Consider the following 15,107-nt stretch of genomic DNA (forward strand, 5'->3'; position numbering starts at 1 on the left):
TAAAATAAAATAAAATAAAATAAAATAAAATAAAATAAAATAAAATACTTGCCTGAATAAGAAAGGTATGTGTTCTGCAGGGTATCTCACAAGTATTATCCGTCTGATCCATTTATATTGGTGAAGGAAATGTTGGTCTCTGACTCTTGTCAGATTGTTTGAGATACTTGTGTCTGCAGTGCTTGTATTTGTATTTGCTTTGTATTTGCTTTGTATTTGCTATTTGGCACTTGTACCTAATACTGAAATATTGCAGGACTTACTGCTAAATAGATACTCAGGCTTTAATTTTAAGGATTAACTTCACTAAAAACAATATTTTCTGAATAGTTTTAATTTTAAAGTCAGAAAAAAATGAAGGAAAGAGCTGTCTTTTTATCAATGTTGTTCATTAAAATATTTTAATAACCATAGTATATTCATATCTGGTCATGTTTTTTTTTTCTTCACAGCATTATTCAACCTTATACCAGTGGGACTTCGAGTTGTTGCTATCCAGGGTGTAAAAACCGGGTTGTATATAGCCCTAAATGGTGAAGGTTTCCTCTACACATCAGTAAGTACCTTTCTGAACTCTGAGTAAAAGGCTGAAGCTGAAATCTACACTGTGATGTAGATGTGTAGTCACTTGTAAGAAGTTCTGTAACATTCTATATTTATCTACACAAGTGTACTCATGTACTTATGTAGTACATCTGTAAATTGTATGTAGTAGAAATTACTGTGTATTATGTATGAAAGTGTGTGTTAGCAGTACTAATTAAGACTTCTGCAGAGTTCTTTTTCTGGTAGACTATACGGGCTGCATGCAACACACCACGAAGATTATTATTTTCAGTTAATTTCTCCAGAATCTGGAAATAAAGATCTGCAATTATTTTCTTAGGGATTTGTTGCTTAGAATCCAAAAGCTGCTACAACAGTTATATTTATTTTAAGATAAGACTTATAAATTCCATATAAAAAGTCATTTACAGCCTTACTGTTTATCTTAATCTTATAACTGTAGTCTTAGCATAATGGCTTTTTTTCTGTCGTGTCAGAAAAAATATGAGTTCTGTGAAAGACAGTATCTTTGCAGAACAATCAAAGTTTAAGAAAAAATATTTTGAGTCATAAGCAATACTGCTATATAAACTGATTGGATAGGCCTCTGATCATTTAGAATATTCTAAATGATTTAATGCTATTCAGTCACTGTGTTGCTATGAATATGAAAATCCTCAGTTTTGTGTAAATTTAGTGTCTTAACCTCCCTTAGAAGACAACATTTAATAGGAACAGGCAGTTCCGTCAAGTCTTAAAAAGGCGTCTTAAAGGATTTTTCATTACTATATTTTCATTGCCCTCTATGTTGAATTTATTTTCATAGTACCTTTTTTGTTTGTTTGTTTGTTTGTTTTTTTCCTTACGTCATGTAGTTCTTAATTCCCTACTGAGTTACAATGCACTGCTTTGTTTTCAATATCCATTGAAAGGAAATTGGACAGATTAAGTTTCTGATGCCCTCAGGGAAAGTATTCTGTTTGTTTCAAAAATACAATTGTCTTGGAAAACCTAATTAGGGAGAAAAAATGGAACTAATCCTGAATGTCAATGTCAAGACAAAGAGAAAATTGTTGCTCATAAGATATCTGTTGGAAACTCGAGCAGCATGATCTGAAACATTTATCTTCTGTTCAAAACAATAATAAAAAAATCCATCACAGGAAGACATTGTATGACATGCAATATTTTATAACAGAAGGAAGAAAGCTAGAAGAAAAACAAACAAACAAACAAACAAACAAAAAACCTGGAGTTGGTAGCATTAATTCTGAATTCTCAGTTCCAACACTTTATGTGGGGAGTTCACGTCAGCATGATAAACAGTACTTTGTTTTGTGTTGGCATATATTCCTGACCAAAATTTCTGAAATGAGTTCTTCTTCATTCAGAAAGAACTATACATTTCAGAAAATGTATCAGTTTCTTGGCAGGTTACTGTGCAAGGAGAGGCCCTATATGAACAAATTCTGGGGTCCCCTGTGCTTATGTATGATTCTGGAAACACTCTACAAGTTAAATGAATGGTGTCATCTGGAGAAGGGAAAGGAATGGAAAGTACAAAGCAAGATAAGGAGAGGTGGCTGGATCCAAACTTCGAATAGACATGAACGTGACCCTTAAATCATCTAACAAGATATTTCCATGACACCAGTGGGAATCTGAATTGCTTTATTCCTATATCATCTTCTTGAGAAATACATATTACTTAGGTTGTGAACAGTCTCATGGATATGAATAAAAGATTATATAAATGGAAAATGTAATCCATTAATAACGTATTGCAAGATTATGTATTTTTTAATCGCCACTGGTGGCAAGACTTTTGGACTTAACTTCTTATATTCCTGTGGTTACTGGAAACTCATTAAGCACCTCTGAATGTTGTTCTGTGAATGTTTTTATGTTTTTTAACATATTTCATTTAAAGATCTCTTGGGAGAGTGTCTCTACCTGTTATTTTACTCTGTGTGAGGTAAGGAAATGTATGTGTTTGGAAGGTACTGCTTACTATTCCTTGTATAGAGAATAAAAGATGAGTGGCCCATTAGGTGACAAAGAGGAGACATCAGAAAACTGAGTGGAAGGCTTGGTCTTGGTATTTCTACAAAAGATTTTCAACTTATACTTTTGTCAAAGTTAAAAAGTATTAATATTCTGGAATTTAATGCAAATTTATAGGTAGTAATTTCAAAATATCAGTGTTGTAATACAGGTTTGATAGATTCATATTAATGTATTGAAAAAATTGACTATATATTTTGATCTTAGTAATTGTCTGTGTTCAGCTTAGAGACTAATGCATTTGAAAATAAGAAGACAAAGATCCAGAAAGAATAAAGCCTTCTCCCTGAGGAGCAAGATGAAGGAATACTGCATGCAAAATATTCTAAATACTGTCTTTTGCAGAAAAATATTTTAACCACTTTTTTTTAGTGTTTTGTTGCTGTTTTTTTTTTTTTTTTTTTTTTTTTTGATCACTAGTCACTATTGTGTATCTCTTGCGATGCAGAATCTATGTATTATGTGTTTTTCCCTTGCTTATTTATGGGATGCTGGGAGAAAAAAAGTTTTCTCAAAGTAAGTTTGGCATGACAACCGACATCATTGAAAAATATGTCAAATAATAGAAACACTTGTTAATATTTTCATGTATTTAGATATGTTAACAACTAATTATAAATACATCCAAAAATGGAAGCTATAGACTAAGCAGTATTTGTATTCTCTAAATTGAGACTGGAGTCCTGTATAGCCCTTCTCTAGAGAATGTATCAGTGTCTTTTTCCATTCACAGTCTATGAAAACTGTGGCTTGTGAGAATATCCTACATATTAATGCCTTTCTTTAGAGACTGGAAGTGCCAGCTCAATTATTTTTATCATAAACTACACATGATGTTGACTAATTAAGCAAAGACACTGACAGGAAGAGTATTATATGTGATCCAACTTCCTCTGATATGAGGTATTCAATAAGAGGAAAATGAAGGTGCAGTAACAGAGACCAGTTTTGTGTGTAGATTTAGGCAGCTTTGCAAAGCTTTCTTGCCTTTTATTTAATTATATATTTATTATGGTTCCTTTTGCCAGTTTTGGAGTCCCTTGTTTTTCTCGTATTTTTTTTTCTGCCATATTTGTGTAAGACTTTTCTCAATTAATTCACAGAATTAGAACTAGGGGAAAAAAGCTAAAGAAATATCAGAGACAAGTGTTATTACGATATTTCTTTTTTTTAGAGTAGAAACAAGAGTGTGTCATACCTGTTTTGCTTGGTGCAGCAGCTGAGATTTGTATTCTGTCCTTTGGGGACTGATCAAGTCAGGGTCCCTGTAAAAAAAACATAAAAGCCTTGTCAAATAAAGGAGAAGCATATCTTTGGAGTTTGACAGGACTTTGCAGAATTCCTAAGAGAAAATACTTAACCAAAATTAAAAGCTTATTTTTCAATGAATTTAAATGAATTACTATAATGCCATAATTCATTATTTTAAATGATATAGAATATGAGAAAAAGAGCCTTTTCATTTTTTTTTTCCTTACACTTTCAAGGGTTAGCACTCAGAGACTATTCATTAAGCTCAGCTTTTACGAATCTTGGGTTTATTGAATCCAACATTATTTTTGTGTGTCTATACTATATGTATATCCACTTCTTATAATTTGTATATATTTTTTTAGTGACAGCTTTCTAATTCTGGCTATGTTAGTGAACAATGAGTATTATAAAGCAAAGTATAGATTTATTTCAGATGAATTAATGAATTATGAATATGTCAGTGTTTATGAGTGACTTCTTTATCGCTGCAAAAGCTAGTTGGAGAAACTGGAGACTGTTCAACAAAGAATCATGCTGATTACTATCAAGATTTTGACTTAGTAGTTACAGACTTTTCATGTTAAACTCCAAAAATATGCCTCATTTTGATCTCACCTTTGGGAAAGGTGAGCAAGATAAGATTTTATTTCAGGAGTTGAGCCTATCAAAATCAAAAGGAGGGGAACAGGATCCATACACTGAAAAAAATGAGCACAGACACTTCTGATTGCTCATTAGAAGCAGGTATTGTGTGCAGCAGAAGATGGCACTACAGTATGTGGCAGATGCTTTTGTTGATTTTTATGTTAATTTCGATCAAATACTCTGCAAAATGTTAATTCAATTTATTTATTTATTTATTTATTTGGGGGGGGCGCTGCAGCTTCTTGTTTTGCTTCTAACACTTTATGCTGCTGGAACAGGATGAACTGAGATAAAATATATGTTAGTCCATTTTATAATTCTTATTTTACTAAAATGAAGATATGAGAGTCTTCTTGGACTGTATCACCTACTCTAGTTTGTTGTCAGGCTGGAGTTCTGACCTGCACCTCCAGGGCTCCCGTTGGACAGTGGGAAGACTGTCAGGAAAATGCAGAGAAAAGTGGAGAGGCATGGCTGTATTTCTTGTTACAAAATGTTTATAAAGTGTTTTAGAAGTAGAGACAGCACAATATTTGCTTTAAAAAATAATCTTGTAAGATGAAGGTTTGTGTTTGAGCAGTCACGTTATGTGGCTTTGAGGGTGTTGGTTAGGTAGCGTTTCTGTGGTAGTAAGATGTCAGTCCATGTGAGAGCCTTAATGAATGAGAGAAAATGTCAATACCTGATACTGTGAAGCATATTTGCTATATCACAACTCTCACCTGAAAGAAAAGTCTTTGAGGGTTTCTCCTGACATTTCAGTAGCTTCTCAGTTCTGATATTTCCACTATTTCTTTAAGCCCAAATAATTGACCTGTCTGATGAGAACAGGTTTCAACCTCAAGGAAGAAGATGGGAACACAGCATGCAAAAGAAAGTGAACTGAAGTGATACATATTTCTAGTATCTAAATCAAGGTCAAATGAAAAAGAAGTTTCTGTAGCTTTTCATAGAGCTTTTATTTGTGCTTTGGAATACTAATGCTTAGCATGTGCAGTAATTTGAAGGTTCAGAGATACACACAACATAATAATGAAGAGATCAAAAGTTTAAAGTAGGCAAAACCAGAGAAGAAATACGTTTTAAAATCCATATATTTTTTTCACAATAATTTTAAAAAGCACAATGTGACATCCAGATGGCATTTTTCTGTTGTTTTTGTCTTGTCACATTGTAACAATACTGAAACCTAGGTTTTGGCAGAGATTGTACCACTCCCCCATCATGCAAGGTATGGCAGAAATAGCTACGAATACATCTGTGTAGAGAGATGTGGGCAAATATGAGCTTGCTTTATGGTTTTAGAGGTAGATGTTTGTGTTAAGAATCAGAAAAATACTAAATAAGGTAAATCTTGCTGTTTTTGAGGTATTTGTGGTTTTGTGAATGTTAGCACATCAGAATGGAATGACTCCTGTAATAATGCTGTGATCAATAAGAAACATAAGATTTTGTTTCTTGTGTCTTATATATTAGGTTCTGAACCTTCTCCCGCAATCTTACATCCCAGCGTTGACTTTAGTAGGACAGGAATTGGATCTCAGTTCACTTTGTGTCTTGGAACTACTGTGGCATGCTTTGGAGAGGGGAAATTAGGTTAATTTAATTATTGGAAAATCACTGCTTGTGGTAAAGGGTTTTGAAAACTTGTTAACAGTGCTGTTTTTAACTGTGTATGCACACAGATCTTATGCAAGAACCATCAGCTAATTTTAAGTATTTACCACTGAAGTGCTCTATTATGTATGAGTAACTTATTTACATAGTCTGTTATCTTTGATATCAATGGGAAGGTGATCTATACTATAACTTTATTATATAATATAGCTTTATATAACAAAAGTTTCTTTGAGAGGATATTAAACAGCACATTTCAGGGATGTGTTCTTCTGTAAGTTGGGATGTGTTGCCTGGGAGGTTAAAAGAAAAATAAAATAAAAAAATAAAAAGTTAATCATGTTCCAGAAAGAACTGAGATGCAGTGACAGGGAGGAGGAAAACATCTGCATGGTTTATGCTTATTTATATCTGTGTTTGGAGGTAGATAATTTGTCTCTCAAGTTCTCTGCCAAAAATAAATATAGCAAATTGCTAATGTATTTATTTATACTACGGTGCCACTTAAGGAACAACTGATAACAGAGCCCTGTTGTAACATACAAGATAGTGTCAGATGTCCCTGCTACCTAGTAGAGAAGGAGTGCAAAATGCATACTAAGTCCATGCTTTTTTTTTTTTTTTTTTTTTTTTTCAGTGTGCTAGGTTTTCACTACATTTTTGGTTTGAATGTGCTTAAGACAATGCTTTGATACACAAGATAAGGGAAAAGGAATCATACACAGATGCATGAGAGTTGATGGGGCAGGAGAGAAAGAAGGAAAGAGGTGAATGGAATGAGTCTGATATAAGGAGAATGTGTTAAGCAGAGATTTAAGAAAGTGGAGAAATAGCACAGCTAAACGGAACAGAACTGTAGAAAAGCTCATGATATCACAGCTCATGAGTCTCATGCTTTTGTTTGTTACTCTGTGTGTTTAGGATACAAAATGGTTACTATTCGAACTAATGTTCATAAAGTTTATGTACTGGAAGCATGCTACTTTAAATACACAACAAAGATCATTAGAACTAGAAAAGAACACAGTATTTTAGGTTGGCTTCATCTGTGGCAGCTCTTTCACCCTGCTGCCATTTAAATGCTGTAGTGGGGATAAAATAATTTGACTCAAAACTTGCAATGATGTTTCTCAGTACTTAAACCAAACATATATATCCTGTTCACTGAGGTTCTCAATATCCTTTACAAGATTCATTCACAATATTTGTCTATAAAAAAACTTCCATATTTGGTTAAATGTTTCTTTTCCCTTCCCACATTTAACACTCATGCACGTGCAAAGATCTCTTGATATATATATATATATATTTCCCTAAGATTACAAAAACGTGCAATGCAAGTAAATGCGTCAAGGTTAAAAAGCTTCTCATCCAAACTTCTTGTCAAAGCATGGAAGATTACAGAGTCAGACGCTACAGGTGAATATTTTACAACTAATTCAGTGACAATGAATAATATCTGTAGGTATGTATGCTAAAATGAGGGTCATCTAATCTCATGCTTCGGGAAATAAGGTGATTGACACAGGAAGCAATGCTCTCCTCAATATATGGCATCTCTTAACTGTAGATGCACTGAGGGAGGTTTGCCTCTAAATTATTTCACAAGGTTCACAGCCAAAGGCTGGGCACAGGCTTGATGGACCAACAGCTTAATCTAGTCTGTCAAATTTGTGCTTCTAGCATTTCTTGCTTCTTGTGGTAACCTCGCTGTACTTTGTCCAATGTTTGTTTTGTTACATAAATACAATTACTCTTTTCTGGATGTTTCTTTACCCTCAATTTAGGCATTCAGGCTTGTCTGTAATCCCAAATGATGAATGCTGTTTTACTGTGCGTCATATAGTTTTTCAATGCCCCTCTTCCCTTTTATTTTTTATTGCAATTGTCACTGGCAATTGTCGCTGCACAAGCATATCAAAAGGATCGTGTTCAAATTTTCTAATTTTCTATTCATTATTATTCAATCTTATTCAAATGTTGCATGCAAGTATGAAAAGTGACTACCAAAGATTTTAAAAATCTCTCCAATTTTAGAAAGTTATCAAAAGCATGTTTCTCATCAAAACCTACTACTTCTTTCCATTATTGTTTAATTAATATTTAAAATATTGAAGACAATTGTAAATGGATTTATGGTTAGTTGAAATGCTTTCCATAATAAATCTAATGTAATGAAGGCCTCTCAATGAATCTTGAAGAATTCTAGGTAAGAAATAAAAATGAATTCTGTGTGGACTAGAATAACAACAATTAGACACATATGGTGCTCTTTATTACTGCCATAGCTGAATAGCTAATGAATCTTCTGTTATTCAGGTCTGTTTCTAAAAGATATGTGACTAGACACCAAGATGGTTGAAGAGAAATGAATTGTGAGCTTTTAAATATAACATTTATTTTCAAATAAGTTTATTATAGGCTGAAAAAAGGCTTTAGTCAAGCAAAATTCTGCTTTCTTTACCCAAGAAAAAATATGTATTATCTTTCTGAAATTAGTGTTTTTTTTTGTTTTGTTTTGTTTTGTTTTGTTTTTAATCTGTAAAACTTTCAACTACCTGGATCAGAATATGCAATATACATCCCATAATATTAAAGTATAATGTACCCTATAAATATATCCATAAAAGAGGAAAATGTTGTATTTACCTATGTAATTAAGGAAATCTATGTAAGTATTCTTTAACTTCAGGGAGCTTGGTAAGGTGCCAATCATGTCCTTTAACATAAAGTTGTGGGCTCAAGTATGTGATTATTAATGTGTCATTGTATCTTTGCAACACAATGCTGTAAAATGTGTACAAACCTATACAGTAGGATTTTGTATAAAATGTATGCTTATATAAACACCAAATGATGAAAAAGACATGGTAGTCTTCACCACTGTTTTAAAAGGAATGTATTATTTTCAATACAATAGCCATAGATGTTTTTTGTATTAGTATTTACCGTCCCTTGTTGACAGAGAATTAATTTGGGATCTGTCCTAGGGTTTTGTAGTCTTATGTGTGCATGCTGGCAGAGAGAGGGGCTGCTTCCATGGCTTTTCCTCTGTTTCTGTGCCTGGCATGTGTCAGCATGTCATTACAGCATGTATCTGTGATAGACTGTGGGTAATATGACCACAGAAGCAACTGGAATTGTCTCTGAAGCATTCTCATTCCCATGGAAGTAAAGCTCTCAGAAGAGATAACACCACTTTTCTTTCCCCCCTTTAGCTAAATTTGTAGTTGACTATTGGCTGATTAGAGTTTTTTTACAGTTTAATTAAATGTGTTAGGACTGATTGTCAGGTATCCATTCACATAAAACTATGAAAGTAAGTATCCAGTAATGACTTCTACACAGTTATAGGAAATATCAGGTCTTCATCTCTCTTAGAATCTCATGTCAAATTTCTCAATCCTCCACTCTCTCTGCTTACAGCTTTCCCTAATGGATAATCTGTTATCATATGTACTCATTTAGACAAGTGTCATAGACCTTACAATCTATTTTTGACATTTTTCTTTGTCAAATATGACTCTTTCCTCCCCCCTCATCTTTCCCTCATTCAGGAAACTATTCAGTACCCAGAGAGGCAGTTTTGGGTAGAGATAGACACATTCAGAGTTCTGGGAGGAATGTATGTAAATCATCTTTTTTGTTACTTGACCATGCAATATCTGTGATGTGACATCAGAAAAACATCTAGCAATGGTGGGATGCTTTTCACCCACAGCTAAGTGTAATTAAATGCATCTTAAATCAACTAAAAGTCCCAGTGTGAAAGTTCTGGAATGTTGTCTGGATATTGGAGAACTCAGAAATTTTCAGAAGTAGCAAGGTTGGCTGGCCGAAGTGTTGCTAGTTATGATTGTTGACTCTGGTGGTAGTGGGGTTGGCATAACTATTGGATTTACTTGTGAGAATCCCTCTTGAAAGGGTTAAACTGGTGAGGTTTACTGTGCAATATTTATTCAACATATTCTACTCACTGTCAGATGAGAAGCTCTCTTGACTGATTCCATTTGACTTGACAAGGATTCTTGTTTTTTAGCAGAATACAAATACAGCCTTGGGGAAGTACTGTCTCCCCTTGCGGGCATCTCAAGAGAAGTCATAAATCATTAGAAAATAAGCAGTAAAACCTGAATCATTCACTAAAAACTTTGGAGAAGGGTTGAGAAGGTGATTCACCCTATCACGTTTGAACTCAGTTGTTAATGTTCTCTACATTCTGTTCTCCTGATACATTTGTCACTAAATATTTTATAATAAAAAGTGACATGATACTACTACTTGCCAAAACACAAACCTCTGGACTTAATATGCAGGGTCTACAGGAAAATCCTGTACTTTCAGTAAATGAAACAAAAAGCTGAAGACTGAATTCCTTCTGTGCACCTGTGGGTTTCTTCTTCTGATAGTGCATTACATTGCAAATGGCTTTGGCTTATTCATGGGTTGGTAAAGCTTCTTCAGCTTTCCCAAAATTTTACATTATATTACTTAACCTTTAGTGTAGCTGTGGCTGCAAAGCTGAAAACAGTGTTTCAACATAAAAACAGAACATTGGTTCTTTGCAGCTCTGCAGATGTACTCAGTTTCAGACCTAGAGTTTTCCACAAAAAAGATGTGATTGCCTAATTCACCATGGAATTGTTTACTTATTGCAGAATTGTCTAACAGCTGATGAATTTTAGAAAGATAAAGATTGTTTTATACCTCAGGCACAAAATAAAATTTAGCTAACATTTCAAAAACATAATATGTTCTCTTTTTCATGTCCCTCTTGGCCAGCATCTGACCTCTGTGTTGTGACTGATGTCCCCTAAGTAGCTATACCTTGTCACTATGCCAGTCAGGCTACAGGCCAAAATCAAACACAGTTCAGATCAACAGGAAAGAGAATAATACTAAGAAAAGACCTACTCCTAAACGTAGCTTAGAAGATGTTATGAATAGCTAAAAGTATACAAGGGTATTCTTTATTCATTTGCTAAGTCTTGTTACTGTTTCTTCCCCCGGTGTTTTACATTAATGGTTGAGCATCTCTTTATTTCAAAAAAATATAGGATTTTATTTTTTATAAAATTTTAATTAAAATTTAAACCTGTTTGCGGTTAAGCAATCATACTTAATATTTTTTTTCTTTATACTAGAATGTGTTTGGATGTTCCCTGCTGAGGGAAGAACAAGGCACATTTTAATGCAGAAGTGTGAAGATAGACTGGTCACACAAAAAAAGTAAAATATAATTCATCAGGAATAATCTGGAAGTGCTATCTCCATAAATCAGGGAGATACAAATTGGAAAAAAAAATGTATTGTCTGTGAATTTGGCAGCAGTTGTAATTTCATACTTTCACAAGAATTACCTTTCTTTATTTAACAGCATAGAATAATTTGTTAGATTTGGTAGGAACTTCTCCATTAGTTCCAGTGGGATCTGGAAATGTTGGGCTTTACTCTGCTAGGTACCAGAAGGATTTAAGTATACATATCTTTTTTAATTCAGCTTCTTCTTGAACAAAGGATAGGATGGAGAATCTCTGTCCAATATAGAATAGGAAGGGACCAATATAGAATACTTGGAAGGGACCTACAAAGATCATCAAGTCCTACTGTCTGACCAAGTCAGGGCTAACCAGAAGTCAAAACATATTAATAAGAGCCTTATCCAAATACCTCTTAAGCCTTGACACGCATGGAGCATCAACCACCTCACTAGGAAGCCTGTTCCAGTGTTTGGCCACCCTCATGGTAAAGAAATTTCTTCAACCTGAACCTCCCCTGGTGGAGCTTTGTGCTGTTCCCTCACATTCTATCATTGGTTATGAGAGAGATCAGCAGCTTTCTCTCCATTTCCCCTTCTCATGATGGGAATTCAACATCCAAATGCTATTAGTAAAAAGTATACTTAATTTCAGTGTACATCCCACGTGTTTTTATTTTCCTATTTTTTTTTTCTTTTTTTTTTTTCTTTTTTTCTTTTTATTTTTCTGGAGATTTTTTTTTTAAAGCTTAGGGTATGATAGCAAGATGAAGCATATAATATCCTTTTTCAACACTTAAATTGGTCACGAGGGGAACTGAGTTGACTATTTTATTTTCTTGACATTTGAAGATCAGGAGTGTGCCCTTGTCTCTTCATTTTCAAGTATCTTTGCTGCACCAGCAGCAAAGGAGATGAAGGAATCAGCCTTTCAGGCATTAGAAGGGACAACTTCAGAAGAATCAACTGAGGCGATTCTATCACCCATTTAGCATTTGTTTGAGCACTGAGGGTGGCTGTAGAATAGCTTTTGAAAACAGAATAAGAGATAAAATTGATATTTTCCCTGAATACTTGTAGAATTTTCACTGTGTCTTTGAAAGCTGACAATATCCTATCTAGAACTATCTTACTAAGAATTGTGAAAGCCATTTTTCTTCAATTGGAATGGTTTGAGTAGTAGATAGATCAGCTGATCTTTGATTTTTAATGATTATTGTATGGAGGTGTCTGGTCTGTAGATGAAGTGAGAAATAGTGAGATGGTGTCTAAAATACTGTATTTGACTTGTAGCTTTGAATATATAAGTATAGCACTGAGAAAAAGAAGGAGATAGAAGAATGCATTAGGATTAGATGATTGACAAGTAAATCATAGGATGTTTACTTCATTCTCTGCTAATCATATGAAAACAGTTTTATTGATATATTTTGCCTGAAACTATTTAAAGTGAAAATACCCACACCAAAAAATGCTGAAATTAACTGTGGTAGAAAATGTGTCTGTGGTGCGGTGCTCGGGTGTCAGATTCAGACAAGACACAAGCTCCACATAAAGTGTCCTTGAATTCTGGCAGATCACAGATTTTGTTGGTTGTCAAGAGGTATGTTCCATTTCATTAGTCTATAAATAGGCCAAACTCAGAAAAATAGCATGGAGTTTGGCTGTCCTGGTCTTAAAAATAAATATACTATAGCCTTGTCCTCATGACTTCTGTGCAAACATTCCTATGTGAGCCTAGAATGGCCAAAATTTCTTGGGCAGGTTTGTGAAATGAAAATATTAAGCCACGTAAATTTGAGGACAATGTTGATGTGTTAGTTAATTGAAAAGTCACAAACGAAGTCCATAAGCATAACTGTTAACATATTACTGAATGAGGGAATGGTGAACAATTGTTGTGAAACTGTAGCTGTTCACAACACTAATTCCTGAATATTAATGTCAGCGGAGAAAAGTTGATTGTGCTCAGACATCATGTACATCATGTGAGTCAGCAAAAAAAGTGTTTTTATTTATTTATTTATTTATTTATTTTCTATATATTTCATTGGACTAAATGTGAGGTAAATGTGAGGTAAAATGAAAGACTTTACAGGCAAATAAATATTGCCTGTTTCCTGCATTCTTGGATTTTTTTAAGTATATTTCTAAATGGTTGTACATACTAGAAAATCTTGATGCTTGCTTAAGATTTTTACAGGGTAAAAAGGAAAAATGACAGCTTGTAAAAAGCAAAATATTGTGATTTAAATGTTACTATAAATTAAAAATATTTTGAAAAAGGTACTTTGTAATTATTGAGATAAACAATTTCCTTTATTTACATGAATTACTTATTAAAATTGTCGGCATCTTGAAATGTATTCTGATTTATTCTTGGGGAGAATACTGAAATCTTCTTAGAAATTTTAGTCAGAATTCTAGAAAAATCACAAGAAAATATCAACGTGCATATGAACATATTTCATCATGCTCCTACTGCTTATATATGAAAGAGGTGTGTAAGAAAGAGGACTGTCCCTGTCCCCCAAATAAAAGTAGTATGAATTGTATATAAAGAGTAATTTTATCACCGAGATTAAAACCAAAAAAACAAAATCAGTCCTACAAGAATGAACCCATTCTCTGTTAATAGACATCCTAAATAATCCAAATTATTATCTAGTTTTACAATAAGTGGTTCTATGTACTTTGTATATTCAGTGTATTTCAGCCATGCTTTCAATAAAAAGGGAAGTGTTGATAATCAAAGCAGGAACTATTGCATTCAAAGGTATGTAACAATTTTATAAAAATACAAAGAACATTAGACAAATTTTTTGCCTTCTTTTGTATTGCCATCTCTTGGTAATTTCTAATCAGACTGGATGGTGGTGTTTTTTTTTTTGTTGTTTTTGTTTTTTTTTCAAAAGAAAGGGTCTTAAGAAGTTTGGTAAATTTTGTGCATGTGCGAAGTTTTTTTCCTCAAAAAAAAAATAAATCTTTTTTCACATTCTTCTTTTCAGCAAAGCAACAACTGCTGAAAACCATTCACATCTATTTTCTCTCTTTTTTGTCAAGTCTTATTTGTTAAAGAAGTACAGTACTCTTTTCTTTTATCTCTGGATAGTAAAAGGAATTTTATTTGGCATTTCATGGCCTGCTGCTTTTTATAAAGGCTTCCAACTCAATTCCCCTCACTGGTAGGCAGCAGGGGGTTCTCTAGCTCATGCTTAAGACTGTTAGTAGTATCTCTCTGTTAATGTCAAATTGATATTGCTCTGTGATTGGAATGACCTGGAAAGCAAGCTCTGCTGGATAAGCCCTTATTAAGGTAACATATTGTGAAGTCTCTAGGTCCAAATGTAAAGAAACTGCAAATATATAATAAAAGGACTAATTAGTTTATTTTACAGTATGAATAGATAATAAAAGGTTTTTGTTATATTTATGTTTGGTTTAACATATTTTTCTTTACTATATGCATTCTAAACAGAATTGAAACACTGAGAGGAAGGCAGGTTTTTCTAGGACAGGCTGTTAAAAACAATATTATTATATTCTACTAGTAAAAGAATACACTGAGGAATTCTCATATACATCAGCAGTTTCATACTTGCAGGTAGCCTTAGTGGGGGGAAACTACTGCTTCTGTGAAAATATCACTGTGAAACCAGAGCCTGGGCAGCACCAGAAAATACCCATAGTGCTGTGACAGATATTTCTTGTTTTGTTAATGGCT

The 15,107-nt window shown here is 33.6% G+C and overlaps 1 protein-coding gene across 6 annotated transcripts in view; it reads left to right on the top strand.

Annotated features, from left to right (window-relative positions):
• Nucleotides 1–15,107, top strand: part of FGF14 (fibroblast growth factor 14) — a 410,996-nt gene that overhangs the window by 310,166 nt on the left and 85,723 nt on the right. For all 6 annotated transcript variants that reach the window (XM_035318587.1, XM_035318608.1, XM_035318596.1 and 3 more), the window contains one exon: nucleotides 453–556. In XM_035318587.1, the coding sequence (XP_035174478.1) occupies nucleotides 453–556 (104 nt within the window). The remainder of the gene's footprint in view (nucleotides 1–452; nucleotides 557–15,107) is intronic.

The sequence above is a fragment of the Oxyura jamaicensis genome, chromosome 1 (genome assembly GCF_011077185.1).
Source record: "Oxyura jamaicensis isolate SHBP4307 breed ruddy duck chromosome 1, BPBGC_Ojam_1.0, whole genome shotgun sequence".
Classification (NCBI taxonomy): Eukaryota; Metazoa; Chordata; class Aves; order Anseriformes; family Anatidae; genus Oxyura; species Oxyura jamaicensis.